Raw genomic sequence first — 25,071 nt, 5'->3', positions numbered from 1 at the left:
AGGCAATGTGTGCAGAGAGACTAGGGAACCGGCTGTGGATCGATAGAAGTGGTGTGAAGTGAATTAATGTGAGGCAGGCCGTCTGTCTGTCATAAGGATTGTGGGGAATGTGGGGCAGTGTGGTCAGTCACTGCAGAGATCTTCTTCCAATAAATTCAAGCCTTCTGCCTGAAAAGAAACTCTAGGTGCACTCATTCTCCCTTCCTTATTGTTAAATTTTACTTTATTCAAAGTAAATGTTCCTATCAAATTATCGCCTCTGGTATACTTTAATTGGAGCACCACAAAGCCACAGTTGTGAGAAACTGATGAAATAAAAATACCTTCTATTTTTTCAGATCCGTTTTTCACCCTCAGTGCAAATCTATATCACTACGGGAATGAGAAATCGCATTTTTGTTCATATTTATGAATATCGTGGTATATGTTTTCCTGAATCCTAACAATATTGTTTATCACTTTCATCCATCTAATCTTCAATAAAATAATAAAATTATAATGAACTCAAATGGTTTTATATCCCAGTATGGATTAAAGCGCTGTATTTTAAATGTTACTCTATTAAAATTTAGTATTTAATCTTTGATTATTAAGTTAATCACACGACATGGAGATCTTCTGAGTTCATATTATTTACCCTTACACAGATAACATTAGCCAGTAGGAGAAAAATATTTATGAAGGTAATTTATAAGCTTTTGAAAGAGAAATTTTAGAGTAATGTACCTGATTTTGCTGATGTAGTGAGAGGCGAGTGCTGTTTTAGTCCTTTGATTTTGAAAACTGTGTCTCATATTTACATTTTAAAAAATGCTTTTTCTAAAGTAATTAAAAATATTGCAGACAAATAGGAAAGAGAGAGTGTGCGTGTGTGCGTGTGTGTGTGTGTGTGCGTGTGTGTGTGTGTGCGTGTGTGTGTGTGTGTGTATGATCTCACAGTGAAAGTGATCTCAGTGTTTAGAATCCACATGACACGGAGAGCTCATGATAGTCTTCCCTGTCCTCTGATTTTTCTTTTGGCTGCCAGCCACACCCCACCCTGCCCCTTTCGCCATGTGTCCAAACTTACTCAAACCTGTTTTCTGTTCCATCCCATTTCCCCCTTGTTTTCCTCCTGATTCACATTGTAGAACCCATTTATAGACACGTATTGTCTGGCATTATATACATTCATGTTTTTTGTTCTGTGAAATCTGGCTTTGGGGACTAACTGGTTTTTTAAGTATCTCTCATCTTTCTGTTATTTTTTTTTTGTATCTCCTTTGTTATAGTATCTCCTTATTTCACTATCATCATTTCTTTATTGTACATCTTTCCCCAAAGCTTACTGCTTACTCCCATTTTCTTACTATATTTAAATGACATAATTTGTATCATGGGACTGAAAAGTATTCAGTTCTATTCAAGATGTATTTATGAGATGTTCATTATTGCCAAATTTGGGGGGAATACTCTGGAAGTAACTACGTCTTAAATATTATGGTGTGGTTTGACAAATAAGCTCACTTACATCAAGTGTATAAGAAATAGCAAAGTACCAACATATAAGTAATTGACAACTTTTGTAATCTTTATTATTAATATGCAAGAAACTGAGGCTTCCACGTAAGTATTTTCAAAGTGGACTTTTCTTCATATTTCTCAGGAATATTTCATCATCTTATTGATAGTGGACAGTGGCAAACTGACTTTTACGTTTCAAGAAGTTTAGTTTAGTTTTCTATGCCAAGAAGAAAGTAAAACAATTTTCTCTAGTCTTAGTGTCTCATGGAAAGCATGAAACACTACACTCTGGCATAATCCTCAGTTCTCTTAGTGACAGTGATGTAGTACCTTCTGTTTTATCAGTTTCTTTTTAAAGTTAGGTTTGTTGAAGTATAATATATATATAGTAAAGTTCACCCTTTTTTCAGGAATTTTATTGTTCTTTGGGTTTTAAGTAAATATGGGTAGTCCTGTTCCCCACGTCCACAATCAACATACAGTTTATCTTCGGAGCACCAGGCTGGCTCAGTCAGTGGAGTCTCTGACTCTTGATCTCGGGGTCATGAGTTTGAGCCCCAGGAGAGATTACTTAAAAAATAAAATAAAAAAACCCAAACATATATTTTCGTTACTCAAAAATCTTTGCTAATACCACTTTGTAGTCAGTCTCTTACCCACACCCCTAGCCTCCAGCAGTCCTTTTTAAAATTTCGATCCTACAGTTAGTTGCGTTTTACAGAATGTCTGCTCTAATGTCAGCCTGCTAAGAAAAAAATGGTAATAGGACATGTAATGATTACCATGGTTGGAGGGATTAAATAACAGTTCTGCTCATCTTTTGCTGTAACTGTATGGTCCAAAAGTTCAGAAGGAAAAGCCTCTATCATTTCCTCAAAGTGAACTGTTAAAATTAGTTTTTAATGATCTGCAACATTTGGATTTGAGAGTTGGTAGTAGTAAAGTGGTCTTCCCATTCTTAGTATCTCTTCCCTTGTGATCTCCCAACAAAAGTTAGGAATCTTAGGTATTTTCTTACCAACCCAATGCCCAGTTTGAAGTTAGGATAGTTAACTGGTCTTTTAAAAAGCGAAATATATGTAATTTTGAAGTAACCATACCAATCTCTCTTTATTGACTGGTACCAAAAGAACCCAGGTATTTTGACTGTGAGGGCTAATAGAGTTAGTTAAGGCCAAAATCAAGAATATGATCTAATTTTAAAAAAAAATTAAAAAGGGAGCATTACTGCTTCCTCACACAAAATATTCATGGCATATTTTGTTTTCTTATTGTACAAATAAGAAGTTCCCTCTGGCTGTTTCCCCCGCCTTTTTTTTCTTCAGCTGCATTATAGTAAAGGTACCAAGAGAGGACGCAGAAGGAGCACTGTTGCAGTGGTTCATCTGGAATGTTAGAAGGAGACTTTTAAAAAATAGTTTTATTGAATATAATTCATGTGCCATTAAATTCACACTTGAAAGTTCACAATTCAGGGTGGTTTTTGTTATTTCGGTTTTTTGTTTATTTGTTTGTTTTAAGCATATTTACAGAGTCGTGTAACCCTTACCACAACCAAATTCTGAACATTTTCATCACCCCCAAAAGAAATTCTTTTTTTTTTTTTTTTAAAGGATTTTATTTATTTATTTGGCAGACAGAGATCACAAGTAGGCAGAGAGGCAGGCAGAGAGAGAGGAGGAAGCAGGCTCCCTGGTGAGCAGAGAGCCCGATGCAGGGCTCGATCCCAGGACCCTGGGATCATGACCTGAGCCGAAGGCAGGGCTTTAACCCACTGAGCCACCCAGGCACCCCTCTTTTTTTTTTTTTTTTTTGGTGAATCAACATATGGTTTCTTTTTTTAAAACATTTTTAAAATTCAAATTCAATTAATTAACATATAATGTATTATTGGTTTTAGAGGTCTGTGATTCATCAGTCTTATGTAATACCCAATGCTCATTACATCACATGCTCTCCTTCATGTCCATCACCCCATCCCTCTCCCCCTCCCTCCAGTAACCCTCAGTTTGTTGCCTATGATTAAGAGTCTCTTAAGCTTTTTCTCCCTCTCTGGTTTTGTCTTATTTTTTCCTCTCTTCCCCTATGATTCTCTGCTTTGTTTCTTAAATTCCATCTGTCAGTGAGATCGTATGATAATTGTCTTTCTCTGATTGACTCATTTCGTTTAGCATAATACCCTCCAGTTCTATCCACATTGTTGCAAATGGCAAGATTTCTTTCTTTTTGATGGCTAAGTAATATTCCATTGTATATAAAAGAAATTCTGTACCTGTAGTATCATTCCCCATTTCCCTCCACTCCCAAGCCCTAAGTACACAAATATACTTTATAGATTTGTCTATCTGGGACACTTCATGTAAATGGAATCATATAACATGTGATGTGTTCTGACTGGCTTCTTTTACTTAATACTTCATTTCCTTGTATTGATGATTAATATTCCACTGTATGAATACATCATGATTTGTCATTCAATAAATTGTGATATATTTATACATTTATTCATCAGTTGATGGACAACTCAGATTGTTTACACTCTTTGACTTTTATGAATAATGCTGCTGTGAACATTCATATACAAGTCTGTGTGGACATAGGTTTTCATTCCCTGGGAGTACAATTGCTAGGTTACCTCTGTTTAACTTTTTGAGAAACTGCCAGACTGTTTACTGTAGAATTTTCAGAGTTCTTTACGTGGGGCACCTGGCTGGCTCAGTCTATAGAACTACTCTTGATCTTGGGTTTGTGGTTGGAGCCCCCTACACTGGGTGCAGAGATTACTTTAAAAATCTTAAAAATGAAGAAACTTAAAAAAGAGTTCCTTATATAGTTTAGCTACTAGTCCCTTGTTGGATATGCGGTCTGTGAATCTTTTGTACTAATCTACAGCTTGTTTTTCATTTTTTAAATGAGATTTTATGTGGAGCAAAAGCTTTTAATTCTGATGAAATCCACTTTGCCATTTTTTTTTTTTCTTTAATGGATTGTGCTTTTGGTAGCATGTCTAAGCATAGATCTCAAGAATTTTCTCTTTTTTTCTAAAAGTTTATAATTTTATGTTCTACATTTAAGTCCATGATCCATTTTGAGTTAATTTTTATAAAAGGTCTGAGCCTTAGGTTGAGGTTCATATTTTTGCCTATGGATGCCCAGTTCTAATAGCCCACTTGTTGACAAGATTGTCTTTCCTCCATTGAATTGCTTTTGCACCTGTCAAAAATCAGTTGTGCATATTTGTACGCATCTTCTTCTTGGTTCTCTATTTTGTTCCATTAACCTGAAACCACATAGTTTTAATAAATGTAACTATATAATAAGTCTGGAAATGGAGTATATGGGGTTTTTTCTACCTTTTCCTCCTCCCAAAGTTCTAGCTATTCTAGTTCCTTTGTCTATCCATAGAATTTTTTTCATTTTATTCTATTTTATTTCTTTTCAGTATTCCAGCATTCATTGCTTATGCACCACACCCAGTGCTCCATGCAATATGAGCCATATAATTTTAAAATAATTTTGTTTGTATCTACAAAAAAATCATGCAAGAATTTTGATACAAATTAGATTAAACCTGTGTATCAATTTATGGAGAAGTGATATCTCTACTATTTGTTGAATCTTTCCAATACATAAACAGGACACGTCTTTCCATTTCATTTATTTAGATCTTCTTTATTTTCTTCATCAGTATTTTGTAGGTTTCAGCATATAATTCTTGTTGTATATTTTTGTTTCAGATTTATTTATTTGAGAGAGAGCTAGTGAGTGAGCAGGGGTGTGGGGTGGGGGGAGAGAGAATCTCAAGCAGACTCCCCGCTGAGTGCAGAGTTGGATGCAGGGCTTGATGTCATAACACAAGATCATGACCTGAGCCGAAATCAAGAGTCAAATGGTTAACTGAAAGCCACGTAGATGCCCCTGTATATGTTTCTTTTAGATTTACATTTAAGTATTTCAGCTTTTTGAACCATTGTTAGTAGTATTTTTTTAAAAGATTGTATTTATTTATTTGACAGAGAGATAGAGGGCACAAGTAGGCAGAGAGGCAGCCAGAGGCAGAGGGAGAAACAGGCTCCCCGCTGAGCAGGGAGCCTGATGTGGGGCTTGATCCCAGGACCCTGGGATCATGACCTGAGCTGAAGGTAGCTGCTTAACCAACTGAGCCACCCAGGCGCCCCAAATAGTACTTTTTTAAGTGTAGCTTCATTGCCAGCATATAAAATATAATTAATAATTTTTTTTCTTATATTCTACAGCCTTGCTGAACTCTCCTATTCAATTTTGGTTTTGTTTTTGTTTTGTCTGTTCCTTTGGATGAGCTATGTGGACAGTCATTTTATCCTTAAATAGGGACAGTTTACTTCATCCATTCCAAACTGCATCCATTTTCTTTTCTTGCTTTATTACACTGGCTAGAAGTTCCAGTGCTCTGTTAAATAAGAGAGATCAGTGTGGACATCTTTGCTTCATTTCTGGTCACAGTAGGAAAGCATTTGGTCTTTCACCATTAAGTACGATGGTACGGATTTTTAGCGGTTGCTCTTTATTAAGTGAAGAAATTCCCCTCTGTTTCTGTTTTTCTGAAAGATTTCTTTTTTTAATCATGGGTTGATGTTGAATTTTGTCAAATGATGGATATGATCATATGCTCTTTTTCTTCTTTAGCCTGTTAATATTTTGGTTAGGTTGATTGATTTTGAACATAGAACAGACTTCCATCCCTGGAGTAAATCTCAGTTGATTATGGTGTGAATTCCTCATCTGTGTTGTTGAATTCTGTTTCCTTACATTTCGGTTAGGACTTTTGAGACTAAGTGATATCGATCTGTAGTTTTCTTTTTTCTGTTTTTCTTTTCTTTACATTTTCTTTCTTTCTTTCTTCCTTTCTTTCTTTCTTTCTTTCTTTCTTTCTTTTTTCTGTCAAGAGTTAAAGGATCTTATAACTTCGTCTTGGAAAGCATGAATCAAAGAACCAGTTTCAGCATAGCTATATCTTGGTCTTCGAACCTTGGTTACTTTGAGAAATGTATGTTTGCTCTTTAAGCTTTGTTCCAAAGTATTGACTACCCACAGTTGACTGGTCACTGGGCACAGCACAAGAACTTCATGATGGGGCTTGACAGCGTTGATACTCGGTATTATGTGAATCCATGAGTTTTCGTGGTTATGCTGTGATGTTTTGTCATACCTCCTATCCTGCCCTGAGCAACTCATTCCCTGGAAAACTTCATGGTGAAAAGGATATTGGGGTTTGAAATCAGAAGACCTGTGTGTCAGTACTCGTTCTCAAATTTAATAGCTGTGTTATGTTGAACAGTTACTTAACCTCTTTGATTAAATGAGATGAATTTAAATGGATTTATACACTTGTTACTACATAAATACTAGCTTTGTTTTTATTGAATCCTAAATACTGAAAATACTAATAAAAGATTGGTACTGTCTAAACTGTTCCTTAATATCTTTTCCCAATTTCTCTGATCATTTTCAAAATTATCAAGTATTAAGCAAAACAGAGATTTCAGTGGTTTATATTTTGATTTAATCTGACATAATCTTTGATTTTGTGTTTAAGCACTAAATCTTTAGAAATGTGGCATTTACCTAATTCCTCCCCCTTAGGATTATTTTAATGAAAGCCATTTTAAATTAAGTAATTAACTGCATAGTATTTTTCTAGTAATCTCGCTCCCTTTTTTAAAACTTTTATCTTGAAAACCCAGCAACATGATACTGCAGAGGGATGGCGTCATTTGGCATTCATCAGCGACCGTTGAATTTAGCACTGCTCATTTTTTTATTAGATCAGTTCTGAACAAAGTAGTCATACTAACATGGTGTGTTCTCCTCCCCAAATGGAAGTCATTAGGCCTTGGAACAATCTACTGGTAGATCTAGTTCTGGGTCATTCAGGTGGTTCAAGACTAAGATTTTTCCTCTCTTGATAATTGGTAAACCTGAGGCAGCAAGATTGAATTTCACATAGAAATGTTTAAGTTAATACACCTTCGGGAAAAAAGAAGTCCTTGAATATTTATAGCTTTTGATTTTTAAAATATTTTGATGGATACTATGCTTGCAGTTATTGAAGTACTTATTTAAAAGATTGATTAGAAGGTTCAATTCCTAAAGTACTTCCAATGGTGAAATTTCTGTATTTCGTGATTTAGTAATATCTGTTGATAACTGTATGAAAAATATTGAGACCCCCTACTATCCATTACCAAATTAGAAATAAGGTAATAGACAACAAAATATATCTTCAAGGGTGGGAAAACAGTGTATAAGGAATAGACATGTGTAACAGTTGGCAAGTTCCCAGGTGATTTATAGAATGGAAGCTTCTGGCCCCCAATCTAGTACAAGCTGTCTGCTTCAGTTAGTTTCTTTCAATGTGATAATGATCAGATCTCATATCTAATTCCTCCATAGGCAGAGATAGTATCCACCTCGGGGCAGGGTATTTCAGGTCTCTTACAGAGAGCTACAGCCCTTGTCATCATCCCTCCTTCCAGTCCTTAAATTATAAGAAAGCTAATATTATTAGAAAGAAGTAAACTTTTAAAATGGTCTTGTACTTTTTAGGCTTTTTTTTTTTTCCCCTCTGTGCAGCATGATTATGTCTAGGTCACCTAAAGTAACTGAAGCAAAAATGTTGGAAGGAATCAAGTAAAAATGTAATTTATTGAAGCACCCTTCTGTTTTTTCAAGACCTTAGGTTAAGTTAGTAAAGTCTGTACCCATGTGTATATGTATGAATGTATGTGCATATATAAAGAGAGCACACATGAATATTTTGTTCATTAATTTGTGTCTCAGCCTAATTGTTGTAAACATATTGTATTTTTTTGTCATGTATTGCATCTGTATCCATTAAGTAAATTTAAAAGTTTAAGGTTTTGGTCCACCTTTCTTTTAGTTTTTTAAAACTAAACCTTGTGATTACATGTGTTCCAGCTGGAGTCTCAGCAGAAGCCATGCAGACTATCAGCACTGCTCCTGATGCCTTGGGGCCAGAAGCCAAAGTCCAGGAGGAAGAGCATGACCTTGCAGATGATGACATCACAACTGGTAAGCAGCGACATTAACACAATCTGGATGAACTTTGTCCAAAATTGGAAAATGCTTTTAGATCATTTGTAAGGGGATTAACTATGTTGATGGAAAAGGTGGAAACTTGTATTAATGGAGGGTTTAGTTTTATGAGACTCTTTAGTGTCCTTTTTGATCTTGAAGTAGAAAGAAGCAGAACCATTTATTTGGTCTAGGTTTTTCATTGTTGCTATAACAATGAACCTGCTAGCTGTGCATTTGATTTCCTGGAGACCTTCTAATTCAGAGGCTAGGATCATTATGAAAGCCTTGAAATGTGTAGAGGAATAGACCTATTATGTTATGAAAGGTTTTGCAATTATAGGTAAACTGCAAAATACTGAAGTCCTAATGGCAATATATGCAATATAGGCTGTGTGAAGAAGCTTACAGATATTTTCTGTACCTATAGAATATAAGTGGGTGCTGCTTTTTTATTTTTTTTATTTTTATTTTTTTAAAGATTTTGTTTATTTGTTTGACAGACAGAGATCACAAATAGGCAGAGAGACAGGCAGAGAGAGAGAGGGGGAAGCAGGCTCCCTGCTGAGCAGAGAGCCTGATGTGGGGCTCGATCCCAGGACCCTGGGATCATGACGTGAGCCAAAGGCAGAGGCTTAACCCACTGAGCCACCCAGGCACCCCTGGGTGCTGCTTTTTCAAGTTATTTATGTTGTGTAGATATTGGCCATTCTTACCTGTATTAATTATTACACAAATAAAGACATAAAGTAAAATTTAAGAAAGCTATATACCACATATGTTCCATATTGTGTATGTTTTATGTTCATATATGTTCAGCCTATCTTTTTTAGACTTAAATCAGTTTCAGTTACTGGATCTCTAAATGCATTCAGCTCAATTTCTTTTAATGTACAGAGGATTAAAAACAACCCACTATAAATATTTTTATTGGTATTAAGAATGATAAACTTTTTTTTCCTATGGATGGTTATTATGTAAATCTGACCATTTAAATCTATAATTACTGTGAAGCAACAAATAGTAATTTAATAGTAAAGAATTTGAAAAGAAGCATGCCCAGGAAACATCAGGACAATTTTCAATAAAAACTAAAGGAAAAAAAAAACAAAACACTAAAGGGAGGTTTTTTTCTCCTAAAGCTCTGTATGGCAGGCTCTTTACTGTCTTTCACAGAAGGAAGTTGAGGGAGCCTAATGATCTCCCTTGAAAATTTACAAAGCATACAGAGCAATTACAAAATCTAGAGCATTGTGCTACTGCTGCAAATAAGTTGTTGACTAAAGTGGGTAACATCTGGTTTCCGCTAAAAACGGTGGTGCCCAGTACTTGCTACTTTTTCATCCTTTTAACATGTTAGTTCATTGATTTAAAAAAATTTCAACTTAAATATGAATATAAATGATTCCAGAAACTTCCAACTTTCCTGAAAGTCATTTGGCACTTCATAATTATGAAACTGTGTCAATAGGTACAAAAGGAAATTCTTTTACTTGTGGATCTTTTTTTAACTAATTCTTTATTGTTTTCATTATTTTTTAAAAAATGTTATAGGTATGTTTTTCCCTGTTAATTTTAAAGGCCCTCTAGTCTATAAAAAGTAGTGGTTTAATTCATAGAGGAAAAGAAATTGCCTTTGTAACAGTAGAATAACTCAATTTGCGTTCTGGAATAAAAGCTAAATTTTTGAGATTTCAAGTAAGCATTATTAAACCAGTACATTGAAATTTTGAATTATGCACTACCAAAGTCATGAGACTGCAAATAACCTTGACCGTGCTTTTATTGTTGAAAAAAATCAAGAAGCGGGGCACCTGGGTGGCTCAGTTGGTTAAGCGACTACCTTCGGCTCAGGTCATGATCCAGGAGTCCTTGGATCGGGTCCTGCATTCGGGCTCCGTGCTCAGCAGAGAGTCTGCTTTTCCCTCTGACCCTCTCCCCTCTCCTGCTCTCTCTCTCACTCTCTCTCTCAAGTAAATAAATAAAATCTTAAAAAAAAACAAACCAAGAAGCTTATAAATGAAAGTCTCATTTGGAGAGTCCATTAATGCTACATAAACTATATTTTAATCTGTACAAAGTTAAACATATGTGATGAGTGGTTTTGATCAGTTGATTTATTCGTTTCATGGCATGGATACGAGAGGCAAGAATGGTCAGAGAATTTAAATAACTAAAAAAGGCTTCCTTAACGTGTTGTCAAAGCAGCTAGCATGCTGCAGTCTGTAGATTGTTCAGGTTACCTTTGAATTGTGCGACTTGATTAAGATGTGGTATAGATTTTTGTGAGGGTTCAGAAGAAAACCATATTTCTTTTTATTGACTAGAATTCCATATAAATTACATTATGAAAAATATGGTTGATGCGTTGAGAGAAACCTGTTTCAGGCCAATAATCTTATTCTGGGATAACCACCGTTGTAGAGCACAAGCACTACAGAAGGGAAATCTGGGCAGTTTAGCCATTGATTTTGAAAAATCTGGGGTTTTGTTGGTTACTTGAAAGGAATTGCTCCATTAATATCTTCTCATAAGATAAATAGAAATTATATCATGGCCGACATATTTGCCTGTATTTTGAACGCATTCTTATTTAGAAGTTCTAGTTTGGCTAATATGCAGAGTTATATTAATTTTGTATTTGTAGCAGTCTGGGACTTCATTCTTCAATTACCTTAATTAAACAACTGACCAAGATACCAGTTAAATATGAAATATGATTTAGTGCTTACATGGAATAATTATTTTTGAAATTTTTCTTTTTGATGAGAAAGCATGAGATATGAATGTTGTCTTAGGACACTGATCTGAGCCTCGCAGGCTTTGTTAGTGTTCACCTTATAAAAGGAGAGAAGCATGGATAAAGCTATATAAGTGTTAGCTATGATCAATTGGAACTAATTAAATTTATTTGAAATGAAGAGTCTTAACTGGAAGAGAACAGCTGGAAAAACTGGGAAGAAAAAATTGAGTCTTGATTGAGACAATTTAAACCTTCACCCTGTCATTTAAAAAATATACGGCAGCTTCTTTCTATATCTTTCTTTTTAAAGCTAATATGTATTGATCGGCTCTACAAGGTAATGTCAGTGTGCCGTGGTCAACACACATACTCCGTTTTACTCAGCGTTCTGTCTTAAGGTTCATCAGATTTTTTCCGTTAACCAAATGTTTTCAATTACACATCAAAGCTATATGAGCCATTTTCACATATTGATACAGTTTTTATGTAGAAAAAATATTAAAACCTATTTCTTATAATTTTTTATATTAAAGTACAGTATGCATAGGAAATACACTTTTTCATTCTTTTTCATTGGAATTGCTTCAGGTTTTGCAATACTCTGTGTATGAAAATCTGTTTTAACAACAATAATAGTATTTTCTTTACAGTAGAAAGAATGGCATTGATTGTTTCTAGAGTATACTTTCAGCATCACATGAATATTACTGTATACATGTCTTTGCTTTTGTTTGTACAGTATACTTTTGTTTTTAGTATTATAACTTAAATGTTTATTTAGATATATGGTCATTATTTGTAAATAATACGTTCTTGTTTTCTTTTTTTTTTTTTTCAGATTTTATTTATTTACTTGACAGACAGATCACAAGTAGGCAGAGAGGCAGGCTGAAAGAGAGGAGGAAGTAGGCTCCCTGCTGAGCGGAGAGCCTGATGTGGGGCTGGATCCCAGGCCCCTGAGATCATGACCTGGCCGAAGGCAGAGGTTTTAACCCACTGAGCCACCCAGGCACCCCGTTTTCTTTACAATATTAAATAGGTCATAATTATATTTATAGAGCAAATCTCACTAAAAACTGACTTATGTAAGAAAAATTTTAGATAAACTGTAATCTTTTTTTAAAGTAGACCTTTTAGGTGACATAGTTAATTACATAGTTTTTATCATGGTAAACTATTGGCATTCTGAATGACGATGAAACTCAATGTCCCCTAAATGTTGCATTTTAAAACAGCGTACCCCTAATTGCAGTTAAAAAGAATTTTGGAAAGATTCCATTCACAAACCTGCATGGATCCCTTTAAGAAAGTCACTCAATTCTTCTGAGGGTCATACTGCAGTATCCTGCCCCTTGTTCAGTACAGCATGGACACACTAACCATGTAACAGTGATAAAGGGTCAGAAGTCACTGACATTGTCAAGAAGAGACTGCTTCATAGTAGATCAGCAGGATAGTTGACAGATTCAGCTGCTTACAACAAAAGCAGCAATGATACATGGATTCAGATGGGAGTGTTGACTGTGTTTGTTATATTTCTTGCAAAATTTAAATGCAGTTTAAAAAAAATGATAAATGCTGTGGAAAAAAGAAAAAATGGAGAAGGGTAAGAGAAATGGAAAGTAACATTATTGACAATTTACTAAGTATAACTATGTACTAAGCACTTTACCCTTGACTAACAACATTTTGAAGTGGATACTGATATTTTTCTGGATAATATTTAGATGAGGAAACAAAGTCAGAGAGGCCACTTTTGCAGGATCACATACTTAAGAACTGGTAGATTTGAGACTTAAAATGAGTCCTGCCTGACCCCAAAGCTTATGTGTGGTCTTAAATACCATCCTACACTGCCTAACGTTCTTAAATTCACTGAATTTCAGCATCTTTTTTCTTTTCAAATGTGAGATGGTAGCACAGTCTACCTTTATTGCTTTGGATATTAGACATAAGCCTGGTAATTGCTGGATATCTTATTGTTTAAAATATAAACCTGTCATTATAAATTTAGACCAAGAGATTATCTCCTTTAGAAAAAAACCCATCACATGTATTTTTTTAAGATTTTATTTATTCATGAGAGAGAGAGAGAGAGAGAGCAAGCACAAGTAGGGGGAGCGGCAGGCAGAGGGAGAAGCAGACTCCCCACTGAGCAGGGAGCCTGATGTAGGGTTCCATCCCAGGACCCTGGGATCATGACCTGAGCTGAAGGCAGACACTTAACTGACTGAGCCACCCAGGCATCCCCATCACATATTCTTTAAATGTTCTTTTTAAATTTGTTCTTTAAATTATTTAGGACTACTGTGATGTAAGACTGTAAACATAAGTAGTGTTTATTACTATTTTATTGAATACATGTAAGATGAAATATTTACTGTTTAGCTTTTTGAAGTCATCAGTATAAAACTGACATGTTAGCATGTATTCGTACGCTAAACTCAACGTCTCTAGTGTATTAAGATAGAGCTGGAAAGGACATCTAGTCTGAAACTGTTGTGCATTTTACTATTTACTAAGGGCCCTATTCATAAACTATCTCTACATTTGCTTGACTGAAAGATAGGAAATTCACATCCTGTTAAAATACAGGTACGTTCTTGGGGCACCTGGATGGCTCAGTGGGTTAAAGCCTCTGCCTTCAGCTCAGGTCATGATCCCAGGGTCCTGGGATCGAGCCCCACATCGGGCTCTCTGCTCAGCAGGTAGCCTGCTTCCCTCTCTCTCTCTCTCTCTCTCTCTCTCTGCCTGTCTCTCTGCCTACTTGTGATCTCTGCCAAATAAATAAATAAAATCTTTAAAAATAAATAAGTAAAATAAAATACAGGTACGTTCCAAAGAATTTTGGGGCATTATGTATTCAGAAGTCAGAAGTACATTCCAACATAGTGCCAGAGGCCTTGTGATTATTATACTAGAATAAACTTCTATACTGCCTCCTTTTCCTTTCCTTCTCATTCTTTAACTTACAATTGGTGGTCTAAAAAACAGTACTACATCTATGTGAATTTTTGAAAAAATATTTTATTTATTTATGTGAGAGAGAGGGAGAGTGAGAGGAAGAAGCAGAGTCCCCCTGAGCTGAGAGCCCAAATTGGGATTTGATCCTGGGACCCTGAGATCATGACCTGAGCTAAGGGTAGACGCTTAACCAACTGAGCCACCCATGTGCCCAGATCTATGTTAATTTTAAGTCATTTGCTCTAAATTATTTCCCTGCCCTTGCTTTTGACTTCAGAATGTTAGCAGTACAAAATCAGTTTACTATATTAAGGTCTTTGGATGATTATAAATTATTAACACTATGGTTTATTTACCATGCAGTTTTCATGAAAACAGATATCAAGAAAAACAAAAGTGTGGATTTTTAAAAAAATTTTTTAGACTTTTTTTTTTTTTAAGATTTTATTTATTTACTTGACAGATAGAGATCACAAGTAGGCAGAGAGACAGGCAGAGAGAGAGAGAAAGGGAAGCAGGCTCCCTGCTGAGCAGAGAGCCCGATGTGGGGCTCGATCCCAGGACCCTGGGATCATGACCTGACCTGAAGGTAGAGGCTTAACCCCCTGAGACACCCAGGTGCCCCCAAAGTGTGGATTTTTTTTTTTAAAGATCTTATTTATTTATTTGACAGATCACAAGCAGGCAGAGAGGCAGGCAGAGAGAGAGGAGGAAGCAGGCTCCCCGCTGAGCAGACAGCCCGATGCGGGGCTCGATCCCAGGACCCTGGGATCATGACCTGAGCCGAAGGCAGAGGCCCTAACCCACTGAGCCACCCAGGCGCCCCCAAAGTGTGGATTTTTGAGTGAAATATATCACTCCAAATAATTTACATTTCTATACTTTTAATCAGGGGGAAGAAAAAGTGAATTAAAATTTTGTTTGGTGTTTAACACTCGGGTTTACTTGCATGTTGATAGGGTGTTAAGAATTCCTAGATATAGTATTTGAGAGTTTCTGATAGGAATATTAAAATATAACCCGAATTATAGCTATATATAGCTTTCTCATACTTTACCTCTGGTAAGTATGGCTTTCCCTTTTCTTTGTTTTTAACTACTACTTACGTTAATAACTATCAAATCTGTATCTCCAATCTAGGCTTTTCTTCTGAATATCAGATTAATATGTCTTTCAGCCTGAATGTCCTGTAGTTGCCTACTATATATTCATTTACAATTGCCCAAAGACTTTATTATACTACACATATTTTCTAGTAGCTAACATACCTTCTGTGCTTGGAAGGTGTAGATACTATACTTGGTATGGTCCCAAATGAGCCCTACTTTTTGCTAAAATTCATCTCCTTTTATATTTATATCTCATTATCTCATTTTACATTTATATCTCATTTAAAGGCATCACTAAGGGTACCATTAACTACCCACCATCCCAAACTAGAAATCAAGGGATAATCCTGGCTTTCCCACTTTCTGACAATGTCCACATGTAGTTAGTCCCAGTTCTTGTAAAACGCACCTCTTTTTTTCTTTTTTTTAAAATTTTACTTATTTATTTGACAGAGATCACAAGTAGGCAGAGAGGCAGAGAGAGAGAGAGGGGAAAGCAGGCTCCCCGCTGAGCAGAGAGCCAGATGCGGGGCTCAATCCCAGGACCCTGAGATCATGACCTGGGCTGAAGGCAGAGGCTTAACCCACTGAGCCACCTAGGCGCCCCTAAAACACACCTCTTAAATATCTCCTGATGATTTTCCTTTTCTCTATTTCCACAAAGAATGCATAGGTCTGGACTTCCATTTTTTTCTATTTCGGATTATTATTATTATATTCTCCTGCAACCATCTCCCTTCATTCCCTTGCCCTCCTTTTTGGTTCCCGGCTCATCACCCTTCACCCTCATTAAGTGCTGCTTCATGGCTTCCTGTTGCTTATAACACAAAATCCAAACACCTCAGTGAGGTGTCTAGGGCCCTACAAAGACTGGCTCCGATCTTGAGCTTCCCTGGCTGCTATGGCAACGCTGGACTTTGTTTCCGCAGGGTACCCTGCTGCTTCATGGCTTAGACTTTGCCTGCACCTCTTCCTCTAACTGCTGTGCTGCCCTCAGTGTCTCACACATGCGGTGAAGCTCTGAGGGTTCCCTCGAAACCCGGCTTGAGTTTCACCATCTTCCTGAATCCCTTCTGGAAGATGTCCCAGTTTGTTGTATACGCTTCTGCCCTTGCACTCGGTAGTATTGTTACATGACCATTTCCCTTGTCCTCTGTGTCATGTGGGGGCATGTGACTTTTACTTTGTATTTCTAGCAATAAAATAGTAAGTACCCTGGCATGTAGCAGCTTCTTAATAAATGTTTATTGAATGACTGATTGAATTAGTGAATTCATAAGATAACTCCAGTTTCAAAAAGAACTCCTTACATACCAGCAATTTACTTATATATATTTACTATGTCTTTCCTATTCTTACATATTATGTGTCTATTTCCTTAGCCTCCCCCTTCCTTTTTAGTGGGTGTTTAATGACTCAAAAAGCATTTGTAACACATTAGTGAGAGAATATAGGCTCCTTTCTAGATAAACTGTCTACTGATATTGTGAAAATGAGACTTGGAACCAATCTAGGAACATAATTATCTCCATTGAATCAGTAGCTGTTGATTCCCATTTAAAAGTCGATCTTTTTGTCTTGGAAAACATGTCTTCAGAATTAGGAAGAAGATATGATCCATTGGATTTAAATGGGAAAAGATACAAAAAAAATGCCTGGGAAAATGTGTTCTGTAATTTAAATCTTAATGAGGGGATGGAAGGTGGGATGTGTTATTGTGGGATACACAGGCAGAGAAGCAAATGGAAAAATCTGGAGAGCCCGCTCCATGGTCTGCACTGACCCAAACTGGAGATGTACTTATGGATGGTGGCGCTGGGTTCTTACAAGTTTTGGTTGCTCTCCCTCTCTCTCTTCAGTCATGCTTTTTCCCCTCTATGCTCATCTTTCCCTTTGCCCTGGGAGCTGTGCTGCCTCATGTCCAAGCTCAGCTCTGTCAGTGAAAACCAAAATCTCTTGTGGATTTCCCGGAGCGAGGGATGTCAGTGTAACTGTTGTCCAAGAGTTCCCTCTGGGACTTGGTAACCCACCGCAGGAGAAGTAAGGTGGCTTGTATACGAAGTGGGGAGATGCTCATAGGAAGGAGAGCCATGCAGAATTTTCCAGGAAGCCTGATACTTGAACATAAGCCACAAAGAAGTGAAGTGTGGAATCCTGCTGTATGGGGTGACGTAGGTAGTGTTTTGTGGCGTTCCTCTGGGTGTTTGCAGTGGGTTATTTAGCACGAAGAAAACTTGCTTTTATCATCCATTGAAATTTTAACATGTTCAAGATTTCATGTGCTCAAGCTTATGTTTATTGGCCTTGGGGTGATTGCCTAAGAACAAGTGCAAAAGAAAATGAGGCAAGAAAAAGAACAAAGGATGGCTAGTAAGTACCATTTGAATGTTTAATGCGTCTTTAAGATTTTCTGTAGACTTTTTAAAATGGAAATATACAGGAGTAACTGGGTGGTTCAGTCCGTTGAGCGTCTGATTCCTGGTTTCTGCTCAGGTCATGATCTCAGGGTCCTGGAATCTGCACTCAATGTGGACTCTGCTGGAGATGATCTCCCCCCCCCCCACTCCCTCTGACTCTTGCCCCCTGCTCTTGTGTGCTCTCGCTCTCTCAAATAAAATCTTTTAAAAAAGGAAAATTACATAATAATCGATGTATTTTGGCCAGAAACGTGATTGTGTGTTTAAATGAGTTAAGTACATTTTGTATACTTGAGGTTTGCTAAGAAAGTAGATATCAAATGTTTTCATGACATACATAAATTATTGTAAAGTATCAAAGGTGCTCTAACATAAACTATTTTAATCAGCTTTCCTATTGGCACTGAATCTTTCATAATGATATTTTCTAAAAATAGCACTTTTATTGTATGTGTTTGTGTGTCTGTGTGCATATGTGCGCATGGTACATCCTCTTTGCATGTAATACCTTTGTAAGGAATTGGTCAAATAAACAGTAATTGACATCATCTGAGCAAACTCATCTAAAAGGATACATTTAAAAATCAGGGAGTAACGGGGCGCCTGAGTGGCTCAGTGGGTTAAAGCCTCTGCTTTCGGCTCAGGTCATGATCTCAGGGTCCTGGGATCGAGCCCTGCATCAGGCCCTCTGCTCAGCGGGGAGCCTGCTTCCCTTCCTCTCTCTCTGCCTGCCTCTCTGCCTACTTATATCTCTGTCAAATAAATAAATAAAATCTTTAAAAAAAAAAAATCAGGGAGTAGGATGCTTGCCTGGCTCAATCAGTAGAGCACGTGATTCTTGATCTCAGGGTTGTGAGTTTGAGACCCATGTTGGGTATAGAGATTACTTAAAAATAAAATCTTTAAAAAAAATTAGGGACTTAAAGTAATAACTATCACAACTCACTAGCCTTTATTGAGCACCTGATATGTGTCAGGCTGCGCTCTAGGCTCTTTTTATCCTAACAAATAATTGTAATAAACTTAATATCAATTACATTTTATGACAAAAAAGTAAGTCACAGAATGGTTAAGTAATTTTCCCCATAAAGTCCATAGGAAATGGCAGAGTTAGGATTTGAATCCTGGCTGTTTGCCTCTAGGTCTTGTGCTCTTGAATATAAGTAATTTATTCAAAACCAAGTCATTTAAAAAAAAAAAAAGTCTTATAAGAAAAACAAATGTTTTAAAAAATCTTATAAGAAAAACAAAGAAAACAAATGTATTTATTGTGGCACATCATTTTCCCTTCATGAAATATAGATACTTTATTTTAATTTTTGATACAGTTTAATGTTTTATGTAGTACGGGGAAATATTTAATATGTGAAGAAGACTTCCTATTTTCTTAAAAAATAAACATGGGGGTGCCTAGGTGGCTCAGGTCATGATATCCGGGTTCTGGGATTGGCCCTGCACTCAGCAGGGAGTCTGCTTTTCCCTCTGCACCCCACGCCCCCATGTTCTCTCTGTCTTTCTCAAATAAATAAATAAAGTCTTAGAAAAAAATAGATAAATTAGTATAGGAAGACAATTTTGTGTATTTTCTAGTAAAGTAAGAATTATTTTATATCCATATAAAACCACACACATGAATATACTAGTGCACATATTTCAGATTTAATATTGTATATTCTTTTTGATAAATTTAGACTAAATAGGAAAAAGCAGAAATACTTAAAGGAGTAAGAATGTAGGAATTGTTTTTTTTTTTTTTTTTAAGCGGTCCATGTGAGTGAATAACCTTCAGGATGAACTTCTAGTTTGGCCTTTTGTGAGCCGTGTAATAATACCTCTTGGATAAGAATGAATTGCATTAGATTGTGGCACACTATTATATATCTGTATATTACATGAATTGCCCTTATAATTGATATCAAACCCATATGACCAAAAGTTGTAATTCATAAAAGTAATGACAACAATGTCTCATAATTCACAGACTTTATGTCATACCTGTGAATGATTACTTTTACTGTGCAAACCACATTAAAGGGGAAAAACAGGTTTTAAAAACGGATGTGGGGTTCAGAAGAGTTCTTCTTCCTGATACTTTATAATGATTTTTACTACACAAAAGGATAATTGAATTGACTAGCATCCTTGAGTTTCCCCATGATTTCTTGGATTATAATTGTGAAGCATAAAGGCTTTTAGTCTTTGAAATTTTTCATCACAAATACTAAGTATTTGAGGTGAAGACAGTCATGAACCTGTTAATATATTTGTCCTCATGTGGAAGGGAGTCCTCACCCATAGGTAGGATAAAATCAAGTAGGATAAAACCAAGTGAGAATATTTCATCTTAAAAAAAAAAATAATAACTATATATCTTAAATACAGATGAGTGAATTAAATGGAGTAGACCTCATTTAAAAGGATTCCGGGAAACTGAAGCAGTTACTCCCTTTACACTTTATATACATATTTTTTTCCAACGTTGCTCATCCCACCTAGGAGTAGTATAAGGAATATTCAGTTTTACTCTACAAAAACATGAATATGCACCTTGTATCTTTCTGTCCCATTCTAGGGAAGATTTGATGAAGCAAGCAGCTAGCTGGGAAGCTGATGATCTAATTTGAGAGAGAAGCTGTATATTCTTGCACGCTTGCATGTACACATGCACAGCATACATGTACAGAAGACAGACTTTAGATAGGAGAATTCCAGGCACTGGGGATGAGGTAAGGGTAGGATTTATGTATGTGGTAAATCACGGCAGTCATGGCAGGGATGGACTGACTGTTAGTTTAGAGACCTTGAAATGAAGACTCTGAGGGAGGCTGAGAAGTCTGGCTGGTATTTTTGAGCACCTACTAGGTATTGAGTATTTACTAGACATTGAGGGTAGAGTCAAGTTCATGCTCCAGAGGGCAAGAATCATGACTGGCTATGTTTATTCTTTCTTGGGAAATTTTTCCTTGAAGAACACTCTTAACATAAAGGTTTAATAAATCCATGTTACTGTGATGTAAAACTTAACATTTCATGTTTATCTGTGAGTGAATCTATAGATTTCATGCAACCAGAAAACCAAAATGAAACAGTGAATCAACTAGATGACAAGCTGCTCTGCAATAGTATGTATGTATTTAGAATATTTTAGAATAAATATGGTTGCGGCACAGGCGCTAGTGTTTCATTGTCTGTGTTCAAGTCTCAGCTTCCCTGCTTGTTCACTGGGTGGCTTGTGCAAGTTACTTGACTGTGGGAAGCCTCCTTTTTTTTTTCACCTGAAATACAATGATAGTAAGATTGTTGAGATGTTTAAATGAGATAATGCTTCTAAACTGAGCAGAGGAACTGGCCTGACCCATAATAAGTGCTCAAGAAGTATTGTGTGCCCCCCCTCCTTTCTTCCCAACCCCTCGTTGCCATCACCATCACTCTAAGTGATTTGCTTTAGTAAATAGAATAAATGATCTGTAACTAATTTATGAATCACTTATAAATCAGTTCTTTTAGATGACTTAATGCTTATTCTATATAGTTGATCATTCCAGGAATATAAATTTACTAGACAAATTTATACTTTATATATAGAGAAAAAACTACATCCGAACTTCCAGGTATGTTTTCAGAAATTTCTAAAAACTGCCTCAGGAAATATTGATGAATTATTCTAATTTCTGAAGTGCTTTTATATTTGGCTTTTTTTAAAACCACATTTATTGTCTGAATTGAATTTTGCCAAGAAGAGTGAATCATTTGATGAAATAGAAAGGACAACCTTAAGAAAAATTACTACTTTATACTTATAGTAGCTGAGGGAGAGTTAATTAGAGTTAAATATATTTTGTATATTTGTATATATAGTTTTGTATATATAGCTATGTTTATAGTATTTGTATATTTGTTTATAGTATGTTTATAGTAGTATAGTTAATACTGTGTTTCACTCATGGTGATCAGTATAGAATGAGAAGGAGATAATGATATAAAAAAGCTGTCTGAAGACTTTGATACAGCCATTCATTTGGGAGTCACTGCTAGACTTAGGAAAGTGTATCTAAAAGATGCTAAAATTTAAAGGATAAAAGAAAACTTCCATCCTGCTATCATTAATAGTTTTGCCAAGGAAAAAGAAGGAGAATTTTTTTTTTTTTTTATTAAGAGAAAGAAAGAGTGCACAGGTTGTAGGGAGAGGGAGAAGCAAATGCCCTGCTGAACAGAGAGCCTGATGCAGGGCTTAATAATGCAGGCCCCTGAGATCATGACCTGAGCTAAAGGCAGATGCCTAACTGACTGAGCCACCCAAGTGCCCCAAGAAGAGAAAATTTCAATGCAGTTCTCAGACTTGCAAAGGGTGCTTACCTATTAGTTCACATTTTAAAAGAGTATGTTTAAAAGTAGAATAAGGTGGGCACCTGGGTGGCTCAGTGGGTTGAGCCTCTACCTTCGGCTCGGGTCATGATCTCAGGGTCCTGGGATTGAGTCCCACGTTGCACTCTCTGCTCAGCGGGGAGCCTCCTTCCTCTTCTCTCTCTGCTTGTCTCTGCCTACTTGTGATCTCTGAGTGTCAAATAAATAAATACAATCATAAAAAAAAAGTAGAATAAGGTATACCACATGAAAGTATAAATTCAGTGTGAAAGTACGATAAAGACATATTCAGAAATGCAAGATCTCAAAAAATGTGTACCTCCCTTCCTCTTTTATCAGGAACTAGAGGAAGAGGTATGTTCCACTAAAATAAGGGAGTAAACTAAGGGACGGACAGCCTGGGATCCTTTGGCTCCCTGCTGGATGCTGTCACACTGTTTCATGAGTTGGCACCTCCTAGGAATGTAACCCCAGGCACTAGCCACCCTGAGGATTGGATGGATAAGAGAATTGTGGGAGATTGGCATTTGTCTTTCAAGGTCTGCTAGCCTCTCCTGGGAGGAGTCTCAATCAGTGACTAGAAAGTTCGCTAAGGTTTCTTCTAATGCACCAAACTAGGTTCCAGATATTTTTCAAGATGTTTCACTTCCCAGGCTGGACTTGCTTCTGCTCCCTAGTCTGCTTCTCTGTATTCCAGATTTATACAGTTAAGTCAGTTATTGAAAAGTACAGAAGACCACTACCAACGAAAGGTAATTATTAACTACAGGGCAGGGGGAAAAATAGTATTGAAAAACTTATCATGATTAATAAATCACATGGTTGAGCTGTAAATAGTATACACATCATAATGAAGATATAAATGTTGATTATATCATTGTTTAATAAGAACCATGGTATAATAAGCAGAGAACAAAAGCAGACCGTGGGCACAAGCGTGTATGAGTGAATATGGATATGTGTGATGTGTGCAGTTAAGTCGTGTATATGTGAGGGAGAACCCAATTTTCATTGACCATAGTGGGGAACTTTAAGCTTAAAGATAAGCCTAAAACTGGAAAAAAAAAATTAGAAAGTAGAGATATAGGATTTTCTGATAGAGCCAGAAGTGGGTTTTTTGCAGGTAGGGTTGAGGGACTGCTGCTTTCATATGAACTTGTAGAACCGTTGGACTCTTTAAACAATGTGTAGTTTCATAAAATAAAAACTAAATTTAGAAATATTAAATTCTAAAAAGTAGAACAAGGAAGCATATAACAAAAGGTGATAGTGAAGGGGTAGGGAGACTTGGCCAGGTGCTTTGAGTGCTTCAGACCAGTGTATGAGTTCGTGGATGCCCCCTCAAAACACCCAAGGATTGTTAGATAACCTGTCTGAAACGGAGAAGCAAAAGGGCCGAGAAGGGGTGGCAGCTTGAGTGTTATGACTGTGGAATACAGGGATGAATGACTGTGGAATACAGGGGGCCTGGTGTGGGACTTCGGTATCTGCCCTTGTTCCTGTGGTTAATCAGCCCATTGCTAGGATGACATAAATTAATGTCACCAGGTTGGAATGAGCTGGAAACAAGCTTAGTGTGTGTTTCTGCCCACTCTCCTTCCCATCCTTTTCCCTAACTGTTCTAAAGGAAAAAACAAAGGAGAGAGAGTTCCAACAGGGTGTCACAGGGTATAAGATGGAAAGAGGGAGAGAGAGATTAAAAATGCTCAATTGATGTGAGTACCCGAGTGAAGGAAACCTAGGTATCTTGTTAGTTTCTCCTCATGATCTCATCACTTGCATCCTGGCTGCAGTGGTCACAGAATCACTCTTGGTTAATTTTGAAAAAGAAAATGTAATGAATGAAAATAATAATCTTCAGACAGATGAAAGTCTTTATTTTTAAAAACGAAGATAAATCGAAATCTAAGGAAGTCTGAACAGGTTAGTGTACTGTTCAGGTATACCAAAAATCTGCAGTGGATTTTAAATACAATTTGGGAGCACTTGGAAGGAAAAGTGAGAATCCGTACAGGTGCCCCAAGCCTTCCCACACACTTGAGTTTTATCCCAGTGTTTTGGTTGTATTAATTTTGTTACCATCTGTCACCTAAAATAATTTTGATGTTTTGGAGTAAGATGTATACAATTCATCATACAGTGACATTTACACTCTTCTGTGGGTTTTCACTGCATGCAGCACACAATGAAATGAGTCATTTTCCTGTTCATGGGGAGCTATTTCTCATGATAAATTTGGGTTTTTTAGAATTTGGTTTGATGTTACTTGCCATTACTTGTGCAAGTATCTTCGCTATTAATGCCTTACTCATTATTTTCTCAGGCAACAAGAAATGAATTTATTGACTGACTTAGGGATAGGGAAGAGAACTTCTGAAAAATAAAAACTAGTCTATAAAGAGGATCACAGGCTTACAGCCCAAGATCCAGCAGCACCGTGAGCATCTGTGACAGTAGCGTTAATCACTGCCTCCGTGCTACATGCAGGTCATCATTGCCGGGTACAGGATTTTGCATCTTTGGTGTTTGTGATACTAAGATGTACGTCTGACTAGCATAGATCTATTCATGTGACAGTCTTTGCACATTCCAGTAAGTACATGATCTTTCAAAGGGCCTGGCTTGGTGCTGAAGCAGACTTTTTACCACGACATGTACAGATAGTAGCATTTCCTCTTGCGACGCAGTGGTGTATCCGGCAGATGTCTGCGCCTACAGAAGCATGGTCTTCAGTGTGTCCAGACAGGCCCAGCAGGGTGCCCGTGAGGCCTTCATGATGCAGTAGGTGAGCATCTTTGAACTTCAGTTCAAGACAGGCAAAAAGCATGGGCAGGGAGATTTTCAAGGCTGGAGTCAGGGCTTGGGAGGGAGAGAGCCAGAAGGTGGTGTAGCATTT

At 36.8% G+C, this 25,071-nt stretch overlaps 1 protein-coding gene across 1 annotated transcript in view; it reads left to right on the top strand.

Moving 5' to 3' along the window:
- Positions 1-25,071, top strand: part of WDR7 (WD repeat domain 7) — a 331,238-nt gene that overhangs the window by 125,884 nt on the left and 180,283 nt on the right. Inside the window, exon 19 of the mRNA XM_080821004.1 lies at positions 8,461-8,574. Coding sequence (XP_080677130.1) covers positions 8,461-8,574 — 114 coding nt within the window. The remainder of the gene's footprint in view (positions 1-8,460; positions 8,575-25,071) is intronic.

This window comes from Martes martes (assembly GCF_963455335.1).
Source record: "Martes martes genome assembly, chromosome: 13".
NCBI classification, from domain to species: domain Eukaryota; kingdom Metazoa; phylum Chordata; class Mammalia; order Carnivora; family Mustelidae; genus Martes; species Martes martes.
The sequence above is the reverse complement of the archived record's forward strand: the minus strand, read 5'-3'. Positions and strand labels throughout refer to the sequence as shown.